General features: G+C 35.4%; 1 protein-coding gene across 1 annotated transcript; it reads left to right on the top strand.

Moving 5' to 3' along the window:
- The first annotated feature begins 334 nt into the window (after window positions 1-334).
- LOC135696202 (coiled-coil domain-containing protein 186) lies at window positions 335-20053 on the top strand. Its single transcript, XM_065215506.2, has 19 exons — window positions 335-1336; window positions 2671-2902; window positions 3773-3907; window positions 4302-4379; window positions 4877-4996; window positions 6430-6534; window positions 7203-7301; window positions 8336-8422; window positions 8889-9031; window positions 9498-9678; window positions 10322-10396; window positions 11027-11111; window positions 11978-12057; window positions 12869-12900; window positions 13651-13828; window positions 14581-14783; window positions 15246-15315; window positions 15902-16051; window positions 18178-20053. The coding sequence occupies exons 1-19, from the start codon at window positions 642-644 to the stop codon at window positions 18244-18246; spliced, it is 2817 nt and encodes a 938-aa protein (XP_065071578.2). The 5' UTR covers window positions 335-641; the 3' UTR covers window positions 18247-20053.
- Window positions 20054-21461: the final 1408 nt, after the last annotated feature.

Genomic DNA, 21461 nt, shown 5'->3' with positions numbered 1-21461 from the left:
TTACAGTCGCAATAGGCTGTACAATACATACAGTTGCAATTTTTGTAAGCCAGATTTGGCATGACTTTAAGAAGAGCCTGTGATTTGCCCTTGCACAACCCCTCCCACCCCCCTACCAGTTTTTGAACTGTTCTAGATTTAGACTTGCATTATTCTATTTCAAGATGAGTCAGGGAAGGCTTGTCATTAAGAAAGTTGTTGGTATTGGTGATACAAAAAATTAAAACAATAAATTAGACAACATTGTTGTGAAAAATGAGAAAGGATTTCCGAGTGTCTTTCCTTTTAGCGTACTTCGTTGCGTGGTGAATTACCTCGTTTTCGTGCGACACATCGAATTCCTCCGGGAGACGATTGTTTTGCGAGCAATTAGTCAGTTGAGGTTGAAAATGACTGTAGAATAGAGAACTGAAATAAACAGATTTTTTCTTTGTTGTTCTAAGTAGGAACTGTTTCACTGAATATTGTTTGTATTCTGGAATCACTGAAATGTTTGTAGCTGCAGTTCTTGTTACGAGGGAAGAGAACGTTGCTGAATCACGGCCGCTAACAACATCGAATCATCTGATAATATTAGGCCGCAGACAGTTCCGGTGATGCTTAACTTGAGTCGGATAGTACAAGCCTTCTGCAACGAATAGATGGAGTTCCAGGATAATGAACTGGAAAATGATGGTGACAAGCCAACTATTTTACAGATCGCGCATGGTGTTTCCTTGAACGACGAAGGACAAGAAAGGAAGTCTATCGAGGGAGTTTTTATTATTGATGGAAAAGTTGATAATGATTCGCATGAACGTGGTCTCCATGATCATGCAAGTCCCCAGGGTACTTCAGGAGACGGAGTCAAAAAGAAAGGGGAAGAAGTTACCCAAACAGACTGTGATCTAGAGACATTACCCGCAGAGCCTGGAAGCTTTCATTTTGATAAATCTCCAGATTCAGATAATGAGCACTCCAGTCACCCTATCAACATTAACATGTCATTGGGTTTATCAAAGCCTGGAGATGGTTTTTCCTCAAACGACTCATCCTGTCTTAATAGTCCCTTACTTTTGAATTTCAATGGGATCACATTGGATTCCATTTCTGCAAGTAATGTTAACATCAATGTATTAGTAAGAGAATTTGAAACTTTGAAGGGAAATTATCAAAATTTGCAAAATGATTATAAGACATCTTTAGAAAGAGAAAAGGAACTGTGTGATAGGCTTCAAGAGTATGGAGGCCAGGGTGACGAGTCATGCAATTCACTAATGAGTATAAACAATGAACTCCGGACAGAGCTGGATAATGTTTTAGCAGAACTGCGTACCTTGAGATCTGAAAACAAGAGGTAAGCAGAGTGCACTCACTCAACCTTTGAGTAGTGATTAATGTCCTCATTGAAGATGATATCAAATCAGATGATCCAAACTGTGAGTGAAATGGATACAAAACTGCCTTTCTGTTAAGCAATCTGGTTGAAGTGCCACAACCTTGTTCAAAGGCAATTCAAACCCAATATTCCAAAAATTTTAATCATGCAGATTGGATGTTTGATTCTCTGTATGGCACACAACATCTGCGAATTTGTTTTCATTTACTTATTTGCAACATCTAAATAATTTTTTAGGTGTGGCATAGTGCTAGGTTGTTGTAATGCATCTTAACTGATTTGGCAGCAACAAGAGGCAATTAGTTCTTTATACTGAACAACAATCCATGCTAATCAGCAGTTATAGTAATTACCCAGTAATTTTTGCCTTTCTTTTCTTTTGCTTTGAGGCAACTTAAAAAGTAATGTAATTTTATGGCCTTAACAGAATTAGCAAAGCTTGCTTATGTGGTTTGGCTGTATGTTGTGGCCAATATATTTTGGAGCAAATTGTTTTAATATTTTGAGGATTTCTATTCCATCCAGTCATTTAAGTATAGTGGATTGAAAATTCTGACTCTGTAGAGTCACAAATGGTCTTGAGCTTCTAGGTCATTCTTGATTTTAAGCAGAGAAAAGACAGGGTAAAAGCCAAAGGAGGAGCTAGAAGATGATCACACCTCCCTGTGGCCTTTTGTCTCTGAAAACATTAGCAGGGCCTGACAAGCAAAGTGGTGCCCTACTCTTACCTTTGATCATTGCTGATGTGTGCTCTTGTGATGTATAGGCTAAAAGGCATGGCACATTGAGGCTTCACTTATTTTGATAAATATGAAAAATGACCAGTGCATATCTATCCTATTTCTCTTGACCTGCTTTGTTACACCTTCCAGTTGTATTTATGGAAATTTATATTAACTCTGATTGAGCAAAGTGAATCACTGAACTTAATATTTGACTTATAAATAATTGATTAAGTTGTCAAACAGTCAGATTTTAGTTAAGATTAAACTGCTGTTTGTGGTCTGTTCTATGCTAAGGTTTTGGATACTGCCAATTGGAAATGCTGACTTGCTTTATTGCTTTAATAACTTTTTATCTTATGTTACTAAGCATATGATGAGAAAAATGGAGTCCCTGTTTAACATTGCTGTCTGCATTTATTATGATGATGTTGAAACTTAATATTCTATTGTGAGACCATAAAGGTCCCTAGAGGCATTTCTTTGGTGCCTAATTTGCAGAAATACTTGTTAGAAGAAGCTTCAGAAATGTGTTTATAAACTGATTGAGGCTGTTTCTTTGTTTACCAGGCTACAAGAAACGTTGTCAAGCAAAAGTGGGACAGAAATTAATAAGATTGATCATGTTGAGAAACTTGAGGACATTGTAAAATTAGAAAAAGTTGTTTCAGAACTGGAGGCCAATTGTAGAGAACTAGAAGAAGATAGGGATAATGCCAGAGAGAAGTTAGCTGCTCATGATATAGCTGCAAAGAGAGCCATCACTGCCCTTCAGAAAGAGATGGCTGTCAGAGTGGACCAGGTAATTCATGCCTAATTTTTGTTCATTTTTGCTTCATTTATTCAATTGTAAGTCGTCAGGTAGACAAACAACTAGAAACCTTTTGAGCTCATCTCTCATTCTGGCAATGATCAGCATTTCTGATAATCATAGAAATCAGATGATGATCAGCATGATTATTTGTCTAATCATGGACATTGAGCTCAATTACAGTTGCTGTGTCTATGGAGATAATGATGTCTTTTTATAAAAAGGTTTCACTTGTTTGCCCCCCCCCCCCAACACTGAATGTTTCAGCTTTACTTTCTATCTGTGTGAACTACTAATGGCGCCTTGACCATCTAGCTTGCATAAAACCCATAGAGCTTGTCACGGACAGTGCTTTGTTCCAAAATTTGTTCTATTTGAAGAGATAAGGACCTATTCTGTGATTTATGATATGGTGGATTTGTTAGCTATCTAATGATATTTTATTACATTTTGGTGATTTTTCAATTATTGAGGGTTTGACTATAGAAATGATTGTGGTTTGATGGGAAATTACAAACATTGAAAGTTATTGGAATTAGCATAAAACATCTCAAAGTTGTGATGTTTTGGTTGGTTTTATGTTAGAAGGTACCAAAGAAAAATAAGCAAAATGAGTTATTTCATTCAAGTTTTTGTCACTAGCCTAGATTTAGATTAACTGTATCTTACGTAATCCTTTCACTATGTAATTAGGATTGGATTTTTTTTCAGAATCAGTGTGGAGATCTATTCTCAGATTAACTGTATACTTGCATGGAAGTTCATCTGTTGATCCAAATTTGGTTGATTGTTAATAGCTTTTCAAATCTTTTCCATTTCAGCATATTTTAGTAACATGAGCTCAACTTCTTTTTTCTGCAGGTCACAAGATCTAATGAAGAAACTGTGAAAGAAAAAGATTCTTTGCTGCTTAAGATTGTCAAAATAGAGGAAAGCTCAAGCAGCCAGATGAAAAAAATTGAATCATTAGAGAAAAAACTTGCTGAAAGTAAAAAGGTTTGCAAAACAAGAGGGAAAATTCTAGTTTTTATTTCTTGTCTTATCTCTAGAAGTCATTCGACAGCATGCAAGCAGACAATGCATCTAAAGTTACCTCCTCCACAAATCACTGTTGCTTCCAAAATAAAACCTTCCTTCCCATGTACAATATTGATTTATTTTTTCAGTACCTTTTTACAGCTTTCAGTGATCAAATTTTTACCTTCAGCATCAAAACATCAATGTTGAGTAACATTGTAATTGATGGGGGGGGGGGGGATTTTTCAAAAATAGCTTTATCCAGGTTTCCCAACAATTTTGACAATGTTTGTAGTTTTATATGTTTTTTGAATCCTTATGGATCCTCTAATCAAATTTATGTTATACTTTTAGTTTCATTTATTTTTTTTAGGAAATCGAAAAACTAAAGACAATTACAAGACAGAAAGATAGTGATTATGCTAAATGTCAGGGTTCTGTTTCTGAGAAAGTAAGCTGGTAATCTTGTATTTTCTTCAACAAATCATAAATATTTGATTTTTTTAAAAGGTATTATTTCTTCTTATATTAATGCAATTGCATCTTTAGTCTACTACAGCCAGCCCCACTGATTATAATGCAAAGAGGTTGGGGGAAATGGGATGGTTGCAAAGTTATCAAGTACCATCATGGGACCAGTCAAATGTGAAGAGTTTACAAACAAGTTCAGTTTGGACTGAAATAAAAATTTGGTGTATGAGAAAGAAACTTGTAATCTTCTGTGTTAGACACAATGCACCAATGAATTTTATATGCCATCTTTTTCGAAATTATTCTGAATTTTGTTATATGACTAGGCTAAGATGACTTGTAAACAAATTTCCAAAACATATCTGTTAATTAACATTGCCCATAAAGAGTTTGCAGGAATTTACTAGGCACTTGAAAGTATATAAATCATGTTTTTGTCATCTACTGGTACCACTTGTGATAATTTTTCTCCAAAAGGATCAAGAACTGACCAAATTGAAGGAGGAACTTGTAAAGTTCAAGGATGAAGAGTCATCTCAATCAGTTAAAGTCAAGTGGGCACAAAATAAGCTAAAACAAGAGCTTGAAGCACATAAGGTAATTTTATCTAAGTTAGATTCATATTTTTGGTTTTTACTTCAATGTCTTGCAACGAACACATATGTTTGAAGCAGATTGAAAATACCAGACCATTTCCTTGAAGCATTGAAAAAGCTTATTATGGAATTTGCTTCATTTTTCTCTTTACCATAATGTATTTCTCGAAATCTGCATTAGAATTCAATTGTCAAACATTATATCTGAAAATTCTGTTAAAATATAAACTGAAGCGGAATAGATTTTGCCAGATTATCATTATGATTAACTTTTAACAACAAAGTGAGCAATGCATGGCTACAATTGGTAGAAAACATCCCCTACTTTAAACTGCCCAATATCTTTCAGTTTATCTTTTTCTATCTAGAATTTTTCTGCTAAATTCTCGTTGTACATACAAATTTGAAAATTCTAACTGTTGAAGTCTGCCTCAAGTTGAATTTTTTTTTGCTGTTGCATACTGCGCCCAATCGGTGAAAGGTTACTTAGAGTTTGGAGTAGCATTTTCTGTTAATTGACATGTTTATATTATCAAACAGCCTTATTTTTGTACAACCCAAACAACCTATCATTCATTTAGGTTATAACAATATTTAATTCTATAGAGAAATCGAGCTACTATGAGTGACCTAAGTATTGTAATATCCTCTTGCTATTACGGCCTAGGCAAAGAGTGTGGATTCCACCCTGCTTTTATTTTCGCATATTCTGGGCAGTATTTTGAGTGCATGTAGCCAAGTAGTCTGGGACAAAGCAGCTTGACCATCACCAAAGGCATTGGTAGCTAGTTGTTTACAATCTCTAGCCAATTTGTGACCTCTGAGTTCTCATTGAATGTTTGCCAGAAACATTCAATAAATTCAAATCATTTCCTTTCATGAGCTTTAGCTGTGTTCTTTGACAAAAACGTCTTTTTTCAATAAACTGCAGCATATAAAAGAGACTTGGAAAAAAGTTATCAGTTTCGAATTTTCATGCTTTTAAATGCCCTTGTCAAATGAACTTGTGACCATGTAACACGATTTTTACGGCTTGTTGTTTAATTTTTTTAAAATTTTAAAAGATTTTCAGCTCCTTTGTTCTATTGAAATCCTCTCTGTGGACGGTGATTCGGAGATGGTGCTGACTGGACTAGAGATATCAAATAGTTTGCAATGACCTTAACCTAAGAAAAGCAACAGAATGCTGGGAGTTTTTTGTCTGACCAAAGAAATTTTCCTGCATTGTAAAATATCAAGATTGAGATGTATGTTGTGTAAACACCAGATCAGCGTATGCGACATAAATAAAAGGTGGAGAAAATGAAGAGAAAGAAATGATAAAAGAGAAGAAGTACAAGCTTTTTATTTGGGGAAGGTTCACTTGATGCTTTGCTCTCTATCATAATATAATGTTTCATATTCTCATAGAAAGCATATCTTTTAAATTTCCAGGAAACAAAAACAAAGCTTGGACAGGCGAATGCAAAGATCGAGGAGATGAAAGAAGAAGGCGAGCAAATTAGAGCAGCTTGTCAGGAAATGATAAAGAAATACCAGGTGCGTGGATCATTCTACAATCGATGTTACAATGTGGAGCTCGAACCAAGCCCAACAACGTATTTTTTAGACGATGCGCAGCCACTACTGGCAGCTTATTAATGCTAAATAGGTTTTCGGGAACAGCATAATTTTTCGAACTAAGAAACGTTATATCCAAAAGGTGATTTGGATATCGAAATACTCTAGAAACATCCCTTATCGATGAGTTTAATTGTCCGTATAGAAAAAAAAATACTTTTTGAGATAAAAATGCATCAAGAACACCTTGCCAATGATATATCAACTCCTTTTTTATTCAAGTTTGAATTTAAAATCTTGAGCCACCCTTTAACTATGACCTCTATATCTCGATGTATATTGATTGATCGTGTAAGAGATGTAGCTATTTGAATAAGAATGAATGGGCTTCAAATTCGTGCTGTACCCTCCTTCTACTCGTTTAAAGCAGAGGATTAAAGAGGGACCGATTTGTAGTTAGCATATTAGATGCGTTTATTAGGCCTGTGTCCTTGGCATTGGCAAGAGTTTTAGCAGTTGTCTCTGTCATCAGATTCGCTATTCGTACTACTACAAGTACAAATGTAAACAAGCTTTTGATTCTCAAAGTTGTTCGCAGTTAAATACTTGTTAAGGATCCAGTTTGAGGTAGACTAATTTATTTACAGGACTCAGAAGAAATGCGATCAGTTCGACTTGACAAAGAACTAAAAGAAAAAGACAATGTTTTGAAAGTGCATGAGCATGAAATTGCAGTTCAAGATGAGGTAACCAGAATGTATTGACTTGAATTGCCCAAAGCACTCTGTCTTCAAATAACTTTTTTATCTAAAATCACTGCGAAATATGACGGGGCAGTTCACTCTTGCAAAATGTTCAAGATTTCCACCAAAAAAGGATTTGTAGCTATTCTTAAGATAAAAACAACAGGAAATCCACCAAACTGAAATACATGTCCATGGAGTGACTATACCCGTTGGCATTATTTCGTGAAATACTAATATCGTATTCAACTATATCTTTCTTTCTTTAATGAAAATTACTGTTTTACCGATCTGACGTTAAGTTTTTGATACCGTATAGGCAAAGGTGTACACATTTGCAAGATTGCAGTAAGCTTGAAAGTTAGTGCTGCAACTTAAAACAACTCTGTTCTATACATCCAAGCATCTTACCTTCATCAAATGTTTTGTTGCTACAATCAATGTTTTGTGTTGGAATAACAACCTATCATGTAATGACGTTTGCCTACATTATCAACTCTTGTTTCGGGAGGTCACTTGAATTGATAGTTGAAGCTTGAAAATAAATGAAAAAAACATTTAAAAGAACAGTTGTCTTGTCGTCTCAAGTTTTAGCTTATTTTAGCATTGTTTTTACATAACTGTAAGGTTCAAGCTCATTTTTTTCTCTACTGAAAATCGGCAAAGTTGTTTTCTTGGTAAGGTTACCCCCGTTTACCTCAAATTTCTACACTCACATTTTATCGTGTTTTGTTCACTCAGTCAATGGTTTGTAGTTTCATACATCGTAAGTCACCATTGTAAGTTTTTTTTGGTTCAGATTAAGAATGTACGATATCTTCGAGGACGCTATTGTGTAGGTGTTTAAAATTCACTGCCTCTATTAAAACCACATTGTCCAAGTTAACAGCCCGCATTTGCTCAATCGAAACGATGTTTTTGTTTTCATTCTTTTTGCATCGCAATCATCTGTGTTTGGTCTTTTCTTTCCGCAGCTTTCAAATTGTTAATTTTGTTATGATTTCTTGATCGTTAACCTTACATTCACTTTCTTCTAGATCCACCGAAAACGGGCACAAGAAATGGAGGCATTGAAAGCTGAACATAGAAAAGCTCTAAGCGAAATTTCACAGCTTAAAACGACTGTGAGTCTTTTGAACTTTTGAACCATATCATAATCATATTTTAAGTTTATGTATAGATAACTTGGTACCTTAACTGAGTTTAAAAGCCAAAGTCAAAAACACACTTACACGTTCATAATTTATTCTTAGGATCAATTATGCAGCCGGCAGCCTCCTCAGTAAATGATGAAGGATTTTTAAGTTTTTTTACATACTTTGATTTTATTCCAAGAGCATTCCATTTTGACTTTGCACGAGTAGGTAAAAAGACCATGCTATATGATAGAACGGATGCACATAAGTGACTAAACCGAGACTAAATCGGAACTGAGGCTCTACTCGCATGATTATTGTCTTAAGGAAAACACTATAATCTGGTATTGTAGCCTGGTTAGCCACATCTGTGCTTCTTTATTATACGTGCAATCATCAAGCTGAAATCGAAGTGAATTTTCCAATTGTTTATTAGCATTCTTGTGTATTAAAGGTGTCAATGTTGGAAGGAAAGTTGTCAAATTACTCGATAAAGAATTCTGAAATGGAGAAAAGAATAACACTCTTGAGCAAAAAGGAAGAAGACTCCGTTATAACTGACAAACTACTTAATGATGCCAACCAAGACTTGAAAGGGTAACGATCAGTATTTTCTATATCATTTTTTAAGTGCATTCATACTATTAAGAGAATGTTGCTTCTTGTCTTATTTGATGGATCGTGTTTTTTAACAAGATATCCTACCAGCTCAAGAAGGATTTAATTCACCAGAATCTTGTTATATAAAGTATGTACATCGAAGGAAAAATCTATTGATTACAGAAGACAATGTGTACAGTTGCAGAAAAATAAAATGTGTAGTTGATACCTATTCTCTGTATTCATTCTCTGCTTTTTTACCAACTTGAATATACGTTCTTTTCTAAATCTTCCTCAATCTTCGACAAAGCATTTTATGTCAATCAGCATCTGTCGGCGTATATTTATTTAGGGTTTCTTTTTTCAAAATATTTTTTTACAATACTTCAGTTAACAAATGTCATAGAATCTATTACTAAGCAATACACTAAGCTAGTCATAGTCATCCTTGTTGGCCTCACAGGTACAAAGAGCAAGTTACATACTATGTAGAGTTGGAAGAAAGACTCCGGAAACAGTTGCTGGATGTTGAAAACGAGGTTAAAGACTGCAAGCAGAGAGAGGCTGAGCTACTCTCGTTCACTGAAAAACTGACAGAAAATAACGCCAGTTGGAAGTCAAAAGCATTTGATTTCCAATCAAGGGTATGTTTTGTTTTCTAGTCCATTGTTGATTTCACGTGTTTTCGTTTCCCATTTTTCTGCATTCCTGATTTTGTTTGATAATGACCATAGAATGTCACGAGTGTGAATTTTATTGTGGTTCTGTGTTTATCTTGTTTTGTTTCTTTCCATTTCCTATTCTATACACTAATTAATCGTATTTTTGGCTGGTTTGTCTTCCAGAAGTTTTTTTGTCCTTGGCTCTGCCATTTGATTTTGTTCTCTATTTTACTGTGACTGTCTATCTTGCATTTGTTTCTGCTTATCTATATTAGTTTATTTATTGTTTGCCTATATCTTGTTATAGTTTTTATTTTTTTTCCAATTCCCTGTACGATTCTTTTCAATGTCTCTTTACTGTGGCATTTATAATTTTTCTCGAACTTGATGCAAGCCATAAAATGTATTTGATCAACTTTCCAAATTTTTCTTTGGAATTTTATCCTAAACGATACTTCTTCGACAGGTTGTATTCTTTTGGCTTTATTAAGTTCCCATGCAATGGCGTTCCGAATTTGCGTTTTATCTTTGTCTTGATTATTTCATCGTCGTACTTAAACTTTGAAAAGTAATTTTCATTTAAATAGAATTGATAGAAAAGGCTAAAACTCCTCGTTTTTTATAGATTGAAACTATGGAAATTGAAATGGCAGAGCTGCAAGGTTCTCTGAAGGATTCCCACTCAAATCAGAAGGATCATGTAAGAGTTCTGTTCACATCATTCGTAATTGGATTGATGTTTGTGTAACCTGGGTATTTTGTTAACTCGGTAGAGTTGGGCTTTTTTATAAAAGATTTCAACACCTTATAAAGGACAGCTAAATTTTCTTTAGCTCTGCTAAGAACATGTAACAGTTCCTTTACCTACAGATGGAGACGTTTTTAATCTCCAATAAGGTCTCTAATAAGCTCTAATAGACCTCTAAGTCCAATATAATGTTATGACCTCTAATAAAGTCTTTTAACGTATAGTTTTTAAAATTATACATAAAGTATTTCATGGAACTAACGAAATGATTTGAAATGGTCTGTTTCAAATAGCTTTTAATAAGGCAACCCCTGATTCTAAGACGTCGAGAGGCCTATTCACAAACTTGTCATCCTATTAACCAAATATACATGTTTTGGCAATATCTCATAATACCATTTTAGTAATAGTCAAAGACATTCAAAATCATGATTTAAAAACCTTTACGGTCAAATCTACCGCTAATGAATGGATCATTTCCACGTTTTATTTTAACTTATCTAATAACCTATTTCTTATGCGAAGACTGTCCTTTAATGTAATGGAAATTTTTTTCACTGTGATGAGTTGTGTTTCTACTAGAATACGGCATTAAGAAAACAAAGGGAAGAGTTTGAGAATGCCTTAGAAGAGTTGGTAATGCAAGTTGAGCAAAAACGCAAGCTTGGTATGTTTCTGCTTGAAACTACAATCGCAAACTTTAAGATGACGTGGATCTGGTGACGTAACGGTAGCTAAGGGCGCAAGAGAACTTAAGTTGAGCCTATTGTAAACTTGCCATCAAAATGTTAAAATTCCCTTTTTCAAGTTTCAGTTGTTAAAGCTACTTTCTAGTGTCTTCAGTGGAGTCAGACATTTATGTGAGGCCCCTAGAAATCCTTGGTGTCTGGGAGCTCTGGACTAAATGTAACTTTGGTTCGTTGCGCCACAGCATGAAACAGCAAACATGTTCGTTTGATCGCATTTATAACTCCGGAAACATGCTTCAGCTCTTGAATATATCTGGGTTGTATAATTTTCTGTACAAACTAGGGTTTTCCACCGAGACTTTTATATAATCTGTGATTTATCTGCAGAAATTATAACTTAAAAGAGTATTCATAGGCTTGTCTGAGTTTGTCTGTGTAAGATTATCTGTCTAAGTCTATTGGCTGAACATCGAGTGAAAAGTTGCAGACAGACCATTGAACTGCTCATTTTGCTACACGATAACTGCCAGTCTATTGATGTCAGTATTTGGCACTGTCTGCCAAAAATTAAGCTCGAATCATGCAAAAGGAGTTTTTCGATTACAGAAAAAAATGTATATACGTGTATTTGTCTCTGTATATAGCATGTTTTGAATTTTTTATCCTCTATAAACAATCCTTAGTATCATATCATTGCTATTATTGTCCAGTGAAAATTTCAAAGGAATGCATATTTTGGCTTATTACGAATATTCAATACTGGAAGATGTTACAAAGATTTTTAAGCTACATTTGAAATGATATTTGTGCGTAAAAATTTAAGTTTAGTAACTCTTGTTTACAGTGGAAGAATTGACGTTGGGATTAGAAGAAGCTCAAGACGAAGTGAAAGTTCAGAAGAGGAAAAATACGTCAACAATTAAGGTAAGAGGCTGCAATAAGCGTTTGTGCGCGTTATGCTATTAGAAATGCTAACGAATCCGGAATCAAAATTTTCGAAAATTTTTGCATAAAATAAATGTGGGGTAAATTAAGTTTGATAAAACTGTAAAGAGAAAACCATTATGTATTCATTAGATATTGATTTTAAACCTCAAAGGATTCAAGTATTGCATTGATTTGTACATATATTTTTACTTGCTTCCAAAGGCCTTTATTCATTCTTTTGTCTTTATTCTTTACTCATATCCAATGAGTGCTATTAGAAGTGTTAAGTACACGTAAGATATAGCTCAAAAATCCTTAAATAGAGAACCATGAGATGGCCTAAGTTTTCTAGGGACAATGCAGTGGCCAATAAACATGGCGAACCACGAGGGAAGGCCAGTTTTTGCAACGGAAACCTAATTGTCACGCCCAAGCCCTGCTTTGTTTTCATTTTTTCTGGAGAAGGTTCTCAAAACTGGCGGTCTTTTCCAGATGGAAGATGAACACTTTCCTGAACGCTGTAGCCATGATTAAGATTTTAAGTTACACTTATCAAGTTATGTCGATAATAGCATCTAGCTGACAAATATTATCGAGTCAATCAATTTTATGTAAATATATACAAAACTTGACATCCTTAGCTCTATTTCTAATTTCGTAATCGATAACAACAAAAGGACCTATTAGATCCAACTGTTCTGTTGCAGCTTAACAGCAAAGAGTAAAGTATGAATAATTAAAATTGAAGGGAAATAGATATTTAAAAATGGTACGTTTTAGTTTAGTGTCTGTTTTCTTTGGATTTTAGGATTTGCAAAGGCAGCTTCAGCAATCGAAAAAGTATGTTTATATTCAAAAATCATCTTTCAGCTTATTATTTCTATTTTTCCTTCAAGCTACCATATTTGATCTATTAAACGCTTCAGCGTTTATTAAAAAATTTTTGGCTTTTGGGAGGGTCTATCAAAGAAGCGCGTTTATGGGAGAGGCGTTTATAAGAGCGGGCGTTTATGAGAGATGCGTTTATGAGAGAGGGGGCGTTTGATAGATCAGATTGAATTTGATAATGTATGCCCATAGTTTTCGAAATAGAATTCATGAGCAAAAAAAGAAAATTTCAAAGGACGACAAAGAAAGAAATTTTTTACAATGAATCAGCGTTACAGAATATTAAGGTCTGATGACAATTTGAAGGAAATTGCTAGGTTTCATTGTTACTTGTTATTTTTTGGATTCTCTGGACCAGTATGATTTAACGATTCGTTTATGGCTTTGTGTATAATAACGATATAATATTCTGTAATAGTTTTTTATTGTAATAACGGTGGTGGATAAGATATAATGGCTGTTACTATACAGAAACGGTTTAAGATATCCTTAGATAAAATACTCGGACGCCTGAAATCTTTGAAATATCAGACTGATGAGAACAAAAAAGCCCAAATATACAGTTTCTTCAAGATGGATGTTTGCTGCTTTATAAGTTTCAACACAGTTTGCTGTCTTTTTCAAGGTAGCACAATTTATTATATTTGATTTTAACAAGATTTGTTGATGCCGAAAAACAATTATGTTTTTTTCTTTTTCTAGACGTATCGAGCAACTAGAAGAATGTCTATCGAATTCTCAAGATGGCCTTCCCTTAAAATCGAGAGCTTCCTCAAACAGTTCTTTGGATCGGTTGTCGAATGATTCTGGCAACCAGCCACCAGCAAGTGTTCAAACAAATGGTGGTAATACTAGCACAGTTTCCAATCCAGCATTTCAGGTAAACACAAAACGGTCTCACCTGCTTATAATACAAATACTTCTTGAGCGGGAGTCCCAAATAACTTTTTCTATGTTGACATTGTTGTTAAAATTTGCATGTTTGTGAATTAATTCAGTTTCAGCCATATTTCTGATAATTCTATGTTGTTTTATTTAAGAGGGCACTTTGGTTTTTGTCTCGAAATATTATCAGAGAAAGTGTAATTCAAATTTTGTCCTATGAGGCATTCAAATAAAGCTGGAAGAACGTCAATGCCTACAGAAGGGCAATCACCAGTGTTCCTTATCACCGTACCGCGTGTGTTCTCTCTGATAAAGTTAGTTGAATAAAGGTAGCCAATTTTTGGGAATATTGTTACTGTAATGTGCAATGTAAGTCCCATAACTCGACAGTACTATTACTCTAATTATTCTTATTCGACCTACTGAATTGCCTTATAAAAATTTTTCGAAGTTTTTCGCTAATAGTTGCCTCTTTTAAGATAAACTGTTTATATTTAATAGTTCCATCAAAGTTTGCTATCTTGTGAAAGTTCTTGAATATCCTACGATTTTTGTCAACAGCAGAGATTGTACTTAAGTCTGTACTTAAAATAACATCGTATAAAAGGAATTAATTTTTTTATTGTAGTTCCATAGACAACTATATTTGTTAATGCTGAGATTAGTCTCAATGTGAGTATGATATAAGTTCGATTTAATCAGAAGTTGACTGGTTTACATTTTCTGATTCTCTGCCATCGTCTTCAGGGTTTCAATACTTACAATGGAGAGTACAGCATCGTACAGCCGCGGCATAATCGTGTACAGTCAGGTGAAATTGAAGTTGACAAGGCTGTTCTCGTTGATCGAATATGTCGACTGCAAAAAGCACACGCGAAAAAGAACGAAAGAATTGAGTTTCTCGAAGAACACAACAAATCTTTGGTCGAGGACATCAAAAAGAAAAATAGGTAAAATTTTTACTTTCATCGTTGCCATTATATATTCACTTGGTACTGTCAAAGCTGTGTATAATTCTCTATCTTTATCGTACGATTTCTCTCAAAGAACGTCCTGAATCATCAAAAAATTAGTTGAGAAACTTCATAAGGCCCTGTTTCACCATACATAGGTTATTTTGTAGCGACATGCTTAACTAACCATGCTATGCTATAGCATCTCTAAAAGACCCACTTTATAAAGGAAAATAAGCTTGTAAGTTCAATGTTTTCAGGAGGCAATAATCGACGTTTCGTGGATCGAGCGAGGGCCAATGGAGGCTTTCACTGCCTGCTCTTGCTACCCTCTCTGCGTTAGGAGTTTAGTTTCCGCCACTTGTCGTATTTTCACCAGCATTTTACGCAATATAATGCAGTTAAAGGATGTCCTGTTATATTGACTATTTGATTTTGATGTGCTTCATGTTCTTCTAGAATTGTACAGTTTTATGTAACAAGGGAAGAGTCTGGCACGTTGGTTCCGAGCAGGTTCGATAAAAACAAAGTGAGTCTTCTTTTTATCTCTGAATAGCTCATACAGAAGCCAGTGATGACAATACGGATTAAGTACAAAACTCAAGAATTAGGAAACAGTCAAAACAGTTTGTTCTGCACTCTTAGACAGTGGCGGTGCCAGGCATTGTGGAATGAGGAAAATAAAGGCGTGCATTATTTGCACTTTGGAAAATTACTGAGGCCGTACTTTTTTTAATGTAAACACAGCTTTATACAAATGATAGAACCCTGTAAACACTGCAAACACTAGAACTCCTGTAAATCAAATGTGTGAAATATATAGTATAGGATATTGGAAGATAAACTGACACATTTGAAATATTTCATTGTCAATTGAACTATGATTTCAATCCTCCCATTTGAAAAGAAGCTGAAAACTGGCTTACCTGGGTTTGCATGATAATAACTATCAAATTAAATTAGCAACTACCAATTTAGGTCATTAGAACCATTCCAGGTTAGATTTGGATCATTCTAGGATTGTATTTGTTCCAGTTTTTTGTGCCTCTTTGTGTATTTAAATCGACAACTAATCGTCAATGGTTTTTCTGACTGGAACATTTTTTTGCTCTTAGGTTGAAATGACCAGAAAAGGAGGCATTATGGCTTCTGTATATTCATCACGGGTCTCAGACAAAGACATGACACTTGATTTGTCACTTGAAATAAACAGAAAATTCCAATCAGTTCTTGAGGACACACTTCTAAAAAATATCACACTTAAGGTTGGTATATTCTGTTTTTGAAAGTGAAGAGCCAGCCCGATACATTGTAAACGGTTTCTTAATGATACACAGTGTTTTATGCCCTTTGTCCTAAGTTTTCCAATGCATTTTATCATTATGAGAGCTTTTGCTGAAAAAATTTGCTATTAGATTAATATACGCTAATACCGCTCCCAGCCGCCCCTGCATTAATTTTTCATCGAAAATGCATTACCCAAACTTTTCTCAGAGTCCAACCGAGTGCCAAAATTATACGAGGTAACGAATTGGATTTTTTCGCTTCATGCAATCTCAATGAAGTGTTAATTTTTTACATAAAATGTATGGTTTTGAAGTTTGTACCGAGGAGGATCTTTGGATGGTAAATACCGCACCCAAGAGAAGGCCTTGTTTCCTTATGAACCACAGTCGGTGCATTTGTTGGTATGTTATGTCGTGTAGTTCGGCTTTCTGTGTGATGTCCCTTGGTGTTCCTGATATTGTTTTGTAAACAAGGTTTTGCTGTCTCTCGGGCTTGTTTCCCTTCATTTTCTAGAGTCCCTAGTGAACGGCAGAAGTTTGAAGCAAGGTAGTGCGGCAATGTTCCAAAATGCACGATAATCGGCCATCAAATATGAACTCATACAATATCATTAAATTTATCAACTAAGAAATATTTCTTTCTTCAATAATAGTCCCTGAATTATCTTGGCGTTTCAAGAGAAAGATTTTCATAGTTTTTGTACAAAACAGAGAAGTTTTCCTGTCCTTTTTAGCTGGAGTTGTCTTTTTCTTTAAATCCCATATGTGTAGGGAGTATGGTAATCCAAAATTCTTTGTACCCTGTAACATGTCTAAATTATCAAAAAAAATCAGTTATCGAATTTAATAAAATTTTCACTTTGCAGCAATATTATAATTGAGAATTTCGCATTTCAGTTCAACATTTTACGTTTCCAAGTCGTTACGAACGCTGTATACTTTATGCAACAAAATATTTTCAAATGTTTGGAGTTAAACGTTACTTGGTTTACAAATATGGAGGCTATTTTGAACGTTACTATGATACATATCCTTTGACATCTATAGGCTATTTTCATCGACCGGCATAGATATTTCCACAGTTATTCTAAATATTGACCAGAAATGTAAGCACCGCTAATCCCTATCCATTTTCAAACCTTGCTTGACAACGTTTTAAACCCTCGTCGAATCGGATTTTGCCCACGTTATCGAAATAATATCGTTTGTACACATATCAATTTTCGTGTTCTTTTTTACTGATATCGCAGCAAGGATGGCACTGCTAATTGGGGGCAAGGGGTGTGGGGGGCAAAGCTTATCAGTTTTATATCAATGGAGGGTCGTGGCAATTAGTCTGGCTAAGGCGGGAATAGATGCTCAGATGTGTCGCTTGTGGAGACGGGACGTGATGAAGTACCAGGGTTGATGATTAAACAAAGTGATTATTTAGAGGACAAGGAAGTGAACATAAGATTTCAGGGAATTACATACTGGTGGTAGTAGACACTATTCACCCCTATGTTATTGTCTTTAGGGTAAGGTAATGTCACAACTCCTCCTACTTTGATGTATTTACGACCCACTCACTGAAGAATAGGACATATCTCGATCGAGACTTAAAACTGCGTAAAAGTGATGTCAAACAAGGTATAGGAACTATACTAATGCAGCATGAATTGCAATGGTTCTTATCTTATCCTGTGACTTTTCATCGTTGATGTTTGCTTCGACTCTTATTTAACGTGCAGAGAACACGGAGCCAGTGAGAGAGACTCTGATGTGTTGCCTGTGTAACTCTGATGTGGACTGAACTGAACTGACTAACATATAAATTAACATACTTATATACAAAATAAATGTGCTGACTAAGGATGAGTTAGGATGATTTAATAATGATGTAATGAAAAAGGAAAGATCTAGACTTGGGAAGAAATCAGCATGACATAGATGTGTGAATGTGTAAACAATGGTGAAGGGAATGTCCTGTGGTAGGTGATGCCTTGAATGACGTCATGGCAAAGGCATGATCGATGAAGGAGTAGGAAGTGCGTGTAAAATGGCCTAAGTAGAGTTACTACAAAGTTACCTAGCCTTTGACGTTGACGTGTTTCGTTTTCTTGCAGGAAAGCATCAATACCCTTGGCACAGAAATTGCTAGGCTCCAAGACGATCTCAAGAAAAACAGAAAGTAGATACCGGTATCAAATTTAAGTAGAATAATCAAATTGAAGTGGATTGATAATCACGGTTATTTAATCAAAAATTCTCCTTAGCACTTCTCGATTCACAATCAGCAGCTTCTGTATTTAAATGAACTGGAGCTCAGCAATAAGAAAATCCCCATTTGCTGGGGAGACCAGCAAGAGAAATGCCACTAACGAGTAAGGTAGCCCACCGTCCTTTAGTTCAAGAGCATGTTCAAGGAACGAAGTCGTTATTACGCATTCTATTTGTCTACAAGAAGGAGGGTTGCCACGTTCATTTAAAGTTATATATCGAAGTCTATACTGCGAAGAATGTGTATTGCATAATGGGTGATCCAAAACTGTTGATTGACAACTGCCAGGAAACTGGCGTACAACGTGTAATGGGAGAGATTTTAAAGGCAAGATTCTTTTCTTAAAGGACCCTAATTTTAATTGGAAGTATTCCAACTCCGTTATTTGTATCAATCTATTTATTATATGTAAAAGTTCGTTCTCGTAATACTTTCTGGTAAAAAGCCATTTTGTTGGGACTTAGGGGCTAACTAGATAATGTTTAATATTTGTTAGAAGTTTTAAGAGGATCGTGTAGGGGGGATCATGATCCCATCCCAACTCTCGGGCGTTGTGTAGGCAAAATCCCATGCCATTCGTTGTTAAGTGCTCCTTCGCAGTTTGGTCGCAAAAGTTGAAACACTCAATGCGTTGTTCATCCCAAATCCCAGAACCATTTCCAAGCTTAAGGATGATCTCCTAATCCCAGCTGCCTTCATCCAAGTGTCCAATGCCGAAACAAGCGGACCCCATTTCCAAGTTTACCCTTCAGGACCCTCTTTCAAGATTGAAGTAAGAAGATAACTGCTGCGAAGTGATATATTTACGGTCGGCTGAATTTGAAAGTATTTTATTTCTTTTGGAATGTCGTGTTTGGCCATTTCTGTAGTAGCTTTTATAGTTTAAAGTTACAGTTTACTCTGTTACGTAATATTCCATTATGGCTTACGGCTAAGCTAAGGATAATAATTGTTGTTAAACACAACATCGAGTGCTTCTAACATTTTCACTTACTCTTGTTACGTCACGTTGTTCTGGGAACAGGTTTCTATAGGCAACATCCCTTGTATACAGACAGTTGCCCGCAAATGCTCGTTTCGCTTTGCAAGTTTATTCGTTTGTTATTAGGATACCAGTTCGCAGTCTTGTGGCATCGGCCATTAGGCTATTGTAGTGGAAACAAAACAATAAATTTTAGGCCACGTCATTTTACTGCCAGGAAACGCCCTTTTACCAAATTTTTACTCATAGAAAACGTCCATGACTGTGTTTTTACATCACGATTAATTTGTTGCCAAAATATTGCCCCTACCCGAACATTTCCTCGTCGAATTTAGATGAAAAGCAACGTCGATCCTGCCCAGAAGGGAAGGGGGACAATCCTTGTATGTAGTTTGTTATAAATTTATCAATTTCAGTCCGTTTTTCTGCATATTAGAAATTCAGTGGCTGTTTAATCTGCTACCGACAAGTGCAATGCTCCTCTGTCACAATTACTTAGATTTTTTCAGCCCTTATAGGACTCGCTGTCTCGATATTAGATTAAAATGTCTATAGACGAATAAATATGCCGTAGGGATCTTCAATGATATTGTATTTATGAAATTTAAGTAGATGCGTTGCAATCGTTATGCCTTAATGATAGAATTTACATGCAATTTTCCTATTTTGTATATCACATATGATTTTTTGTCTATGATTTCATCAGATAGCATCCATGAATATTGGGGTTTGTTAACAATCCAATCGTTTCATTGCACCTCAATCTGCTGACCTTCTAGCCTGTTAAATTAGGCCCAATTTTCATTCCATTGTTAGCATCTGGAAATAACGCTTTATCGCTCACAAAACAGCTGCTGATAACTGTTAGACCATTTGTATCCAAATTATAAGCTTTTGCTGGACACATGACAATAAAATCTGACTGGTGATATTCTTTCGTACAACCACTGTGTATTTTTGCTATACTTTTCTGGGACTACCCGCAAAAAACTTTCCGTCTTATTGAATTATCCGGTGACAGATTTGTTCGGGGTTTACGGCTAATTAGTCATTAGCTAGGTTAAGAAGAATAAATGAGGAACAGGACTTCTTGATTTGCATGTAGGAGCCATACAGGCCTGAATGGTTTGATTGGGCGTCAATTGGCCTGAATAGTTTTGTCAAAATTATGCATGCATATATGTGTTGACCATTATACACTTACATGTTATTTAGCTATGGCTAAGAACTCGTTTTCTTTGAAATTTCGTTTGTTAAACTTTCTTGAAACTTTTGAAACCTCATGTAAAAATAATTAAAGGGATTGAAGTTTTTAGATAGTAATAACTTCGCTTAAATAGAGAGAGATGATGAAAAAATGAGAAAGAATTATAAAAATAAAACAATAAGACATCGGTTGCTTACTATAACGAAAAGTCCGTTACCAAAAGACCAGGTTTTCTGTTACTTTTCCAGGGGCAAGTGTTTGACAGGCATGGTCTTATCATCTTTTTGTCTTCCTTGTTTTTCCTATGCAGATTTTAAAGCCATTTTCTAGTGAAGCGGTAAGCATACTTTTAGCTCCTTCGCCCTATTATATGTACCATTGATTACCGTGTGCAGTTGTGACCAGCTGATGAGATGGTGGGTTTTTAATGACAACGTTCAAAAAAATCAAAGCCCACGCCACCGGGAAGGCTGGGGTGGCCTTTGCACACCACTAAAATAGCTGGTATTTATATTTTTGTGCCTGTTTGAATCTGTATCTTCTTACATTCAATCTAACTCATGAAAACGCAACTGTTTTTCAAGGAAAGAGGGATCTAAATGCATAAATGTGTGATTTTGATTTCGGCCAAAGGTCCGGGAATAAAAATGTTTAGACCAAAGAACTCAAGCCCTGTCTCAGGCCTATCGAGTTTTAATGTTTTCATATTCTAACGTGGCTAAAAGAGGGGGCACTGCACCTCTCCTTCCCATTCTACTGTCTTTTCGGGTGTTCCCTATTCGTTCCAATGACAGGCTACATTTTCAATCTCAGCCTGCCCATAGGGTAGGTCTGAAAATACAAAGTGTGTCAATACTGAATCGTTAAGTTTATTGATAGCATGTAGGATTTTCTCTAATGGAACAATGAACTAGCCAGCCTCTTGAAATAATACAAAGCT

This window comes from Rhopilema esculentum, chromosome 14, assembly GCF_057945365.1.
Source record: "Rhopilema esculentum isolate cy_ngs chromosome 14, ASM5794536v1, whole genome shotgun sequence".
Classification (NCBI taxonomy): Eukaryota; Metazoa; Cnidaria; class Scyphozoa; order Rhizostomeae; family Rhizostomatidae; genus Rhopilema; species Rhopilema esculentum.
This window is presented reverse-complemented; position numbering and strand designations above follow the sequence as displayed.

Coding starts and splice junctions, on each gene's coding strand:
- LOC135696202 (XM_065215506.2), top strand. CDS start 642: ATGGAGTTCCAGGATAATGAACTGGAAAATGATGGTGACAAGCCAACT. Junction 4,997..6,429: donor AAGAGCTTGAAGCACATAAG/GTAATTTTATCT, acceptor TTAAATTTCCAG/GAAACAAAAACAAAGCTTGG. Junction 14,784..15,245: donor GACATCAAAAAGAAAAATAG/GTAAAATTTTTA, acceptor ATGTTCTTCTAG/AATTGTACAGTTTTATGTAA.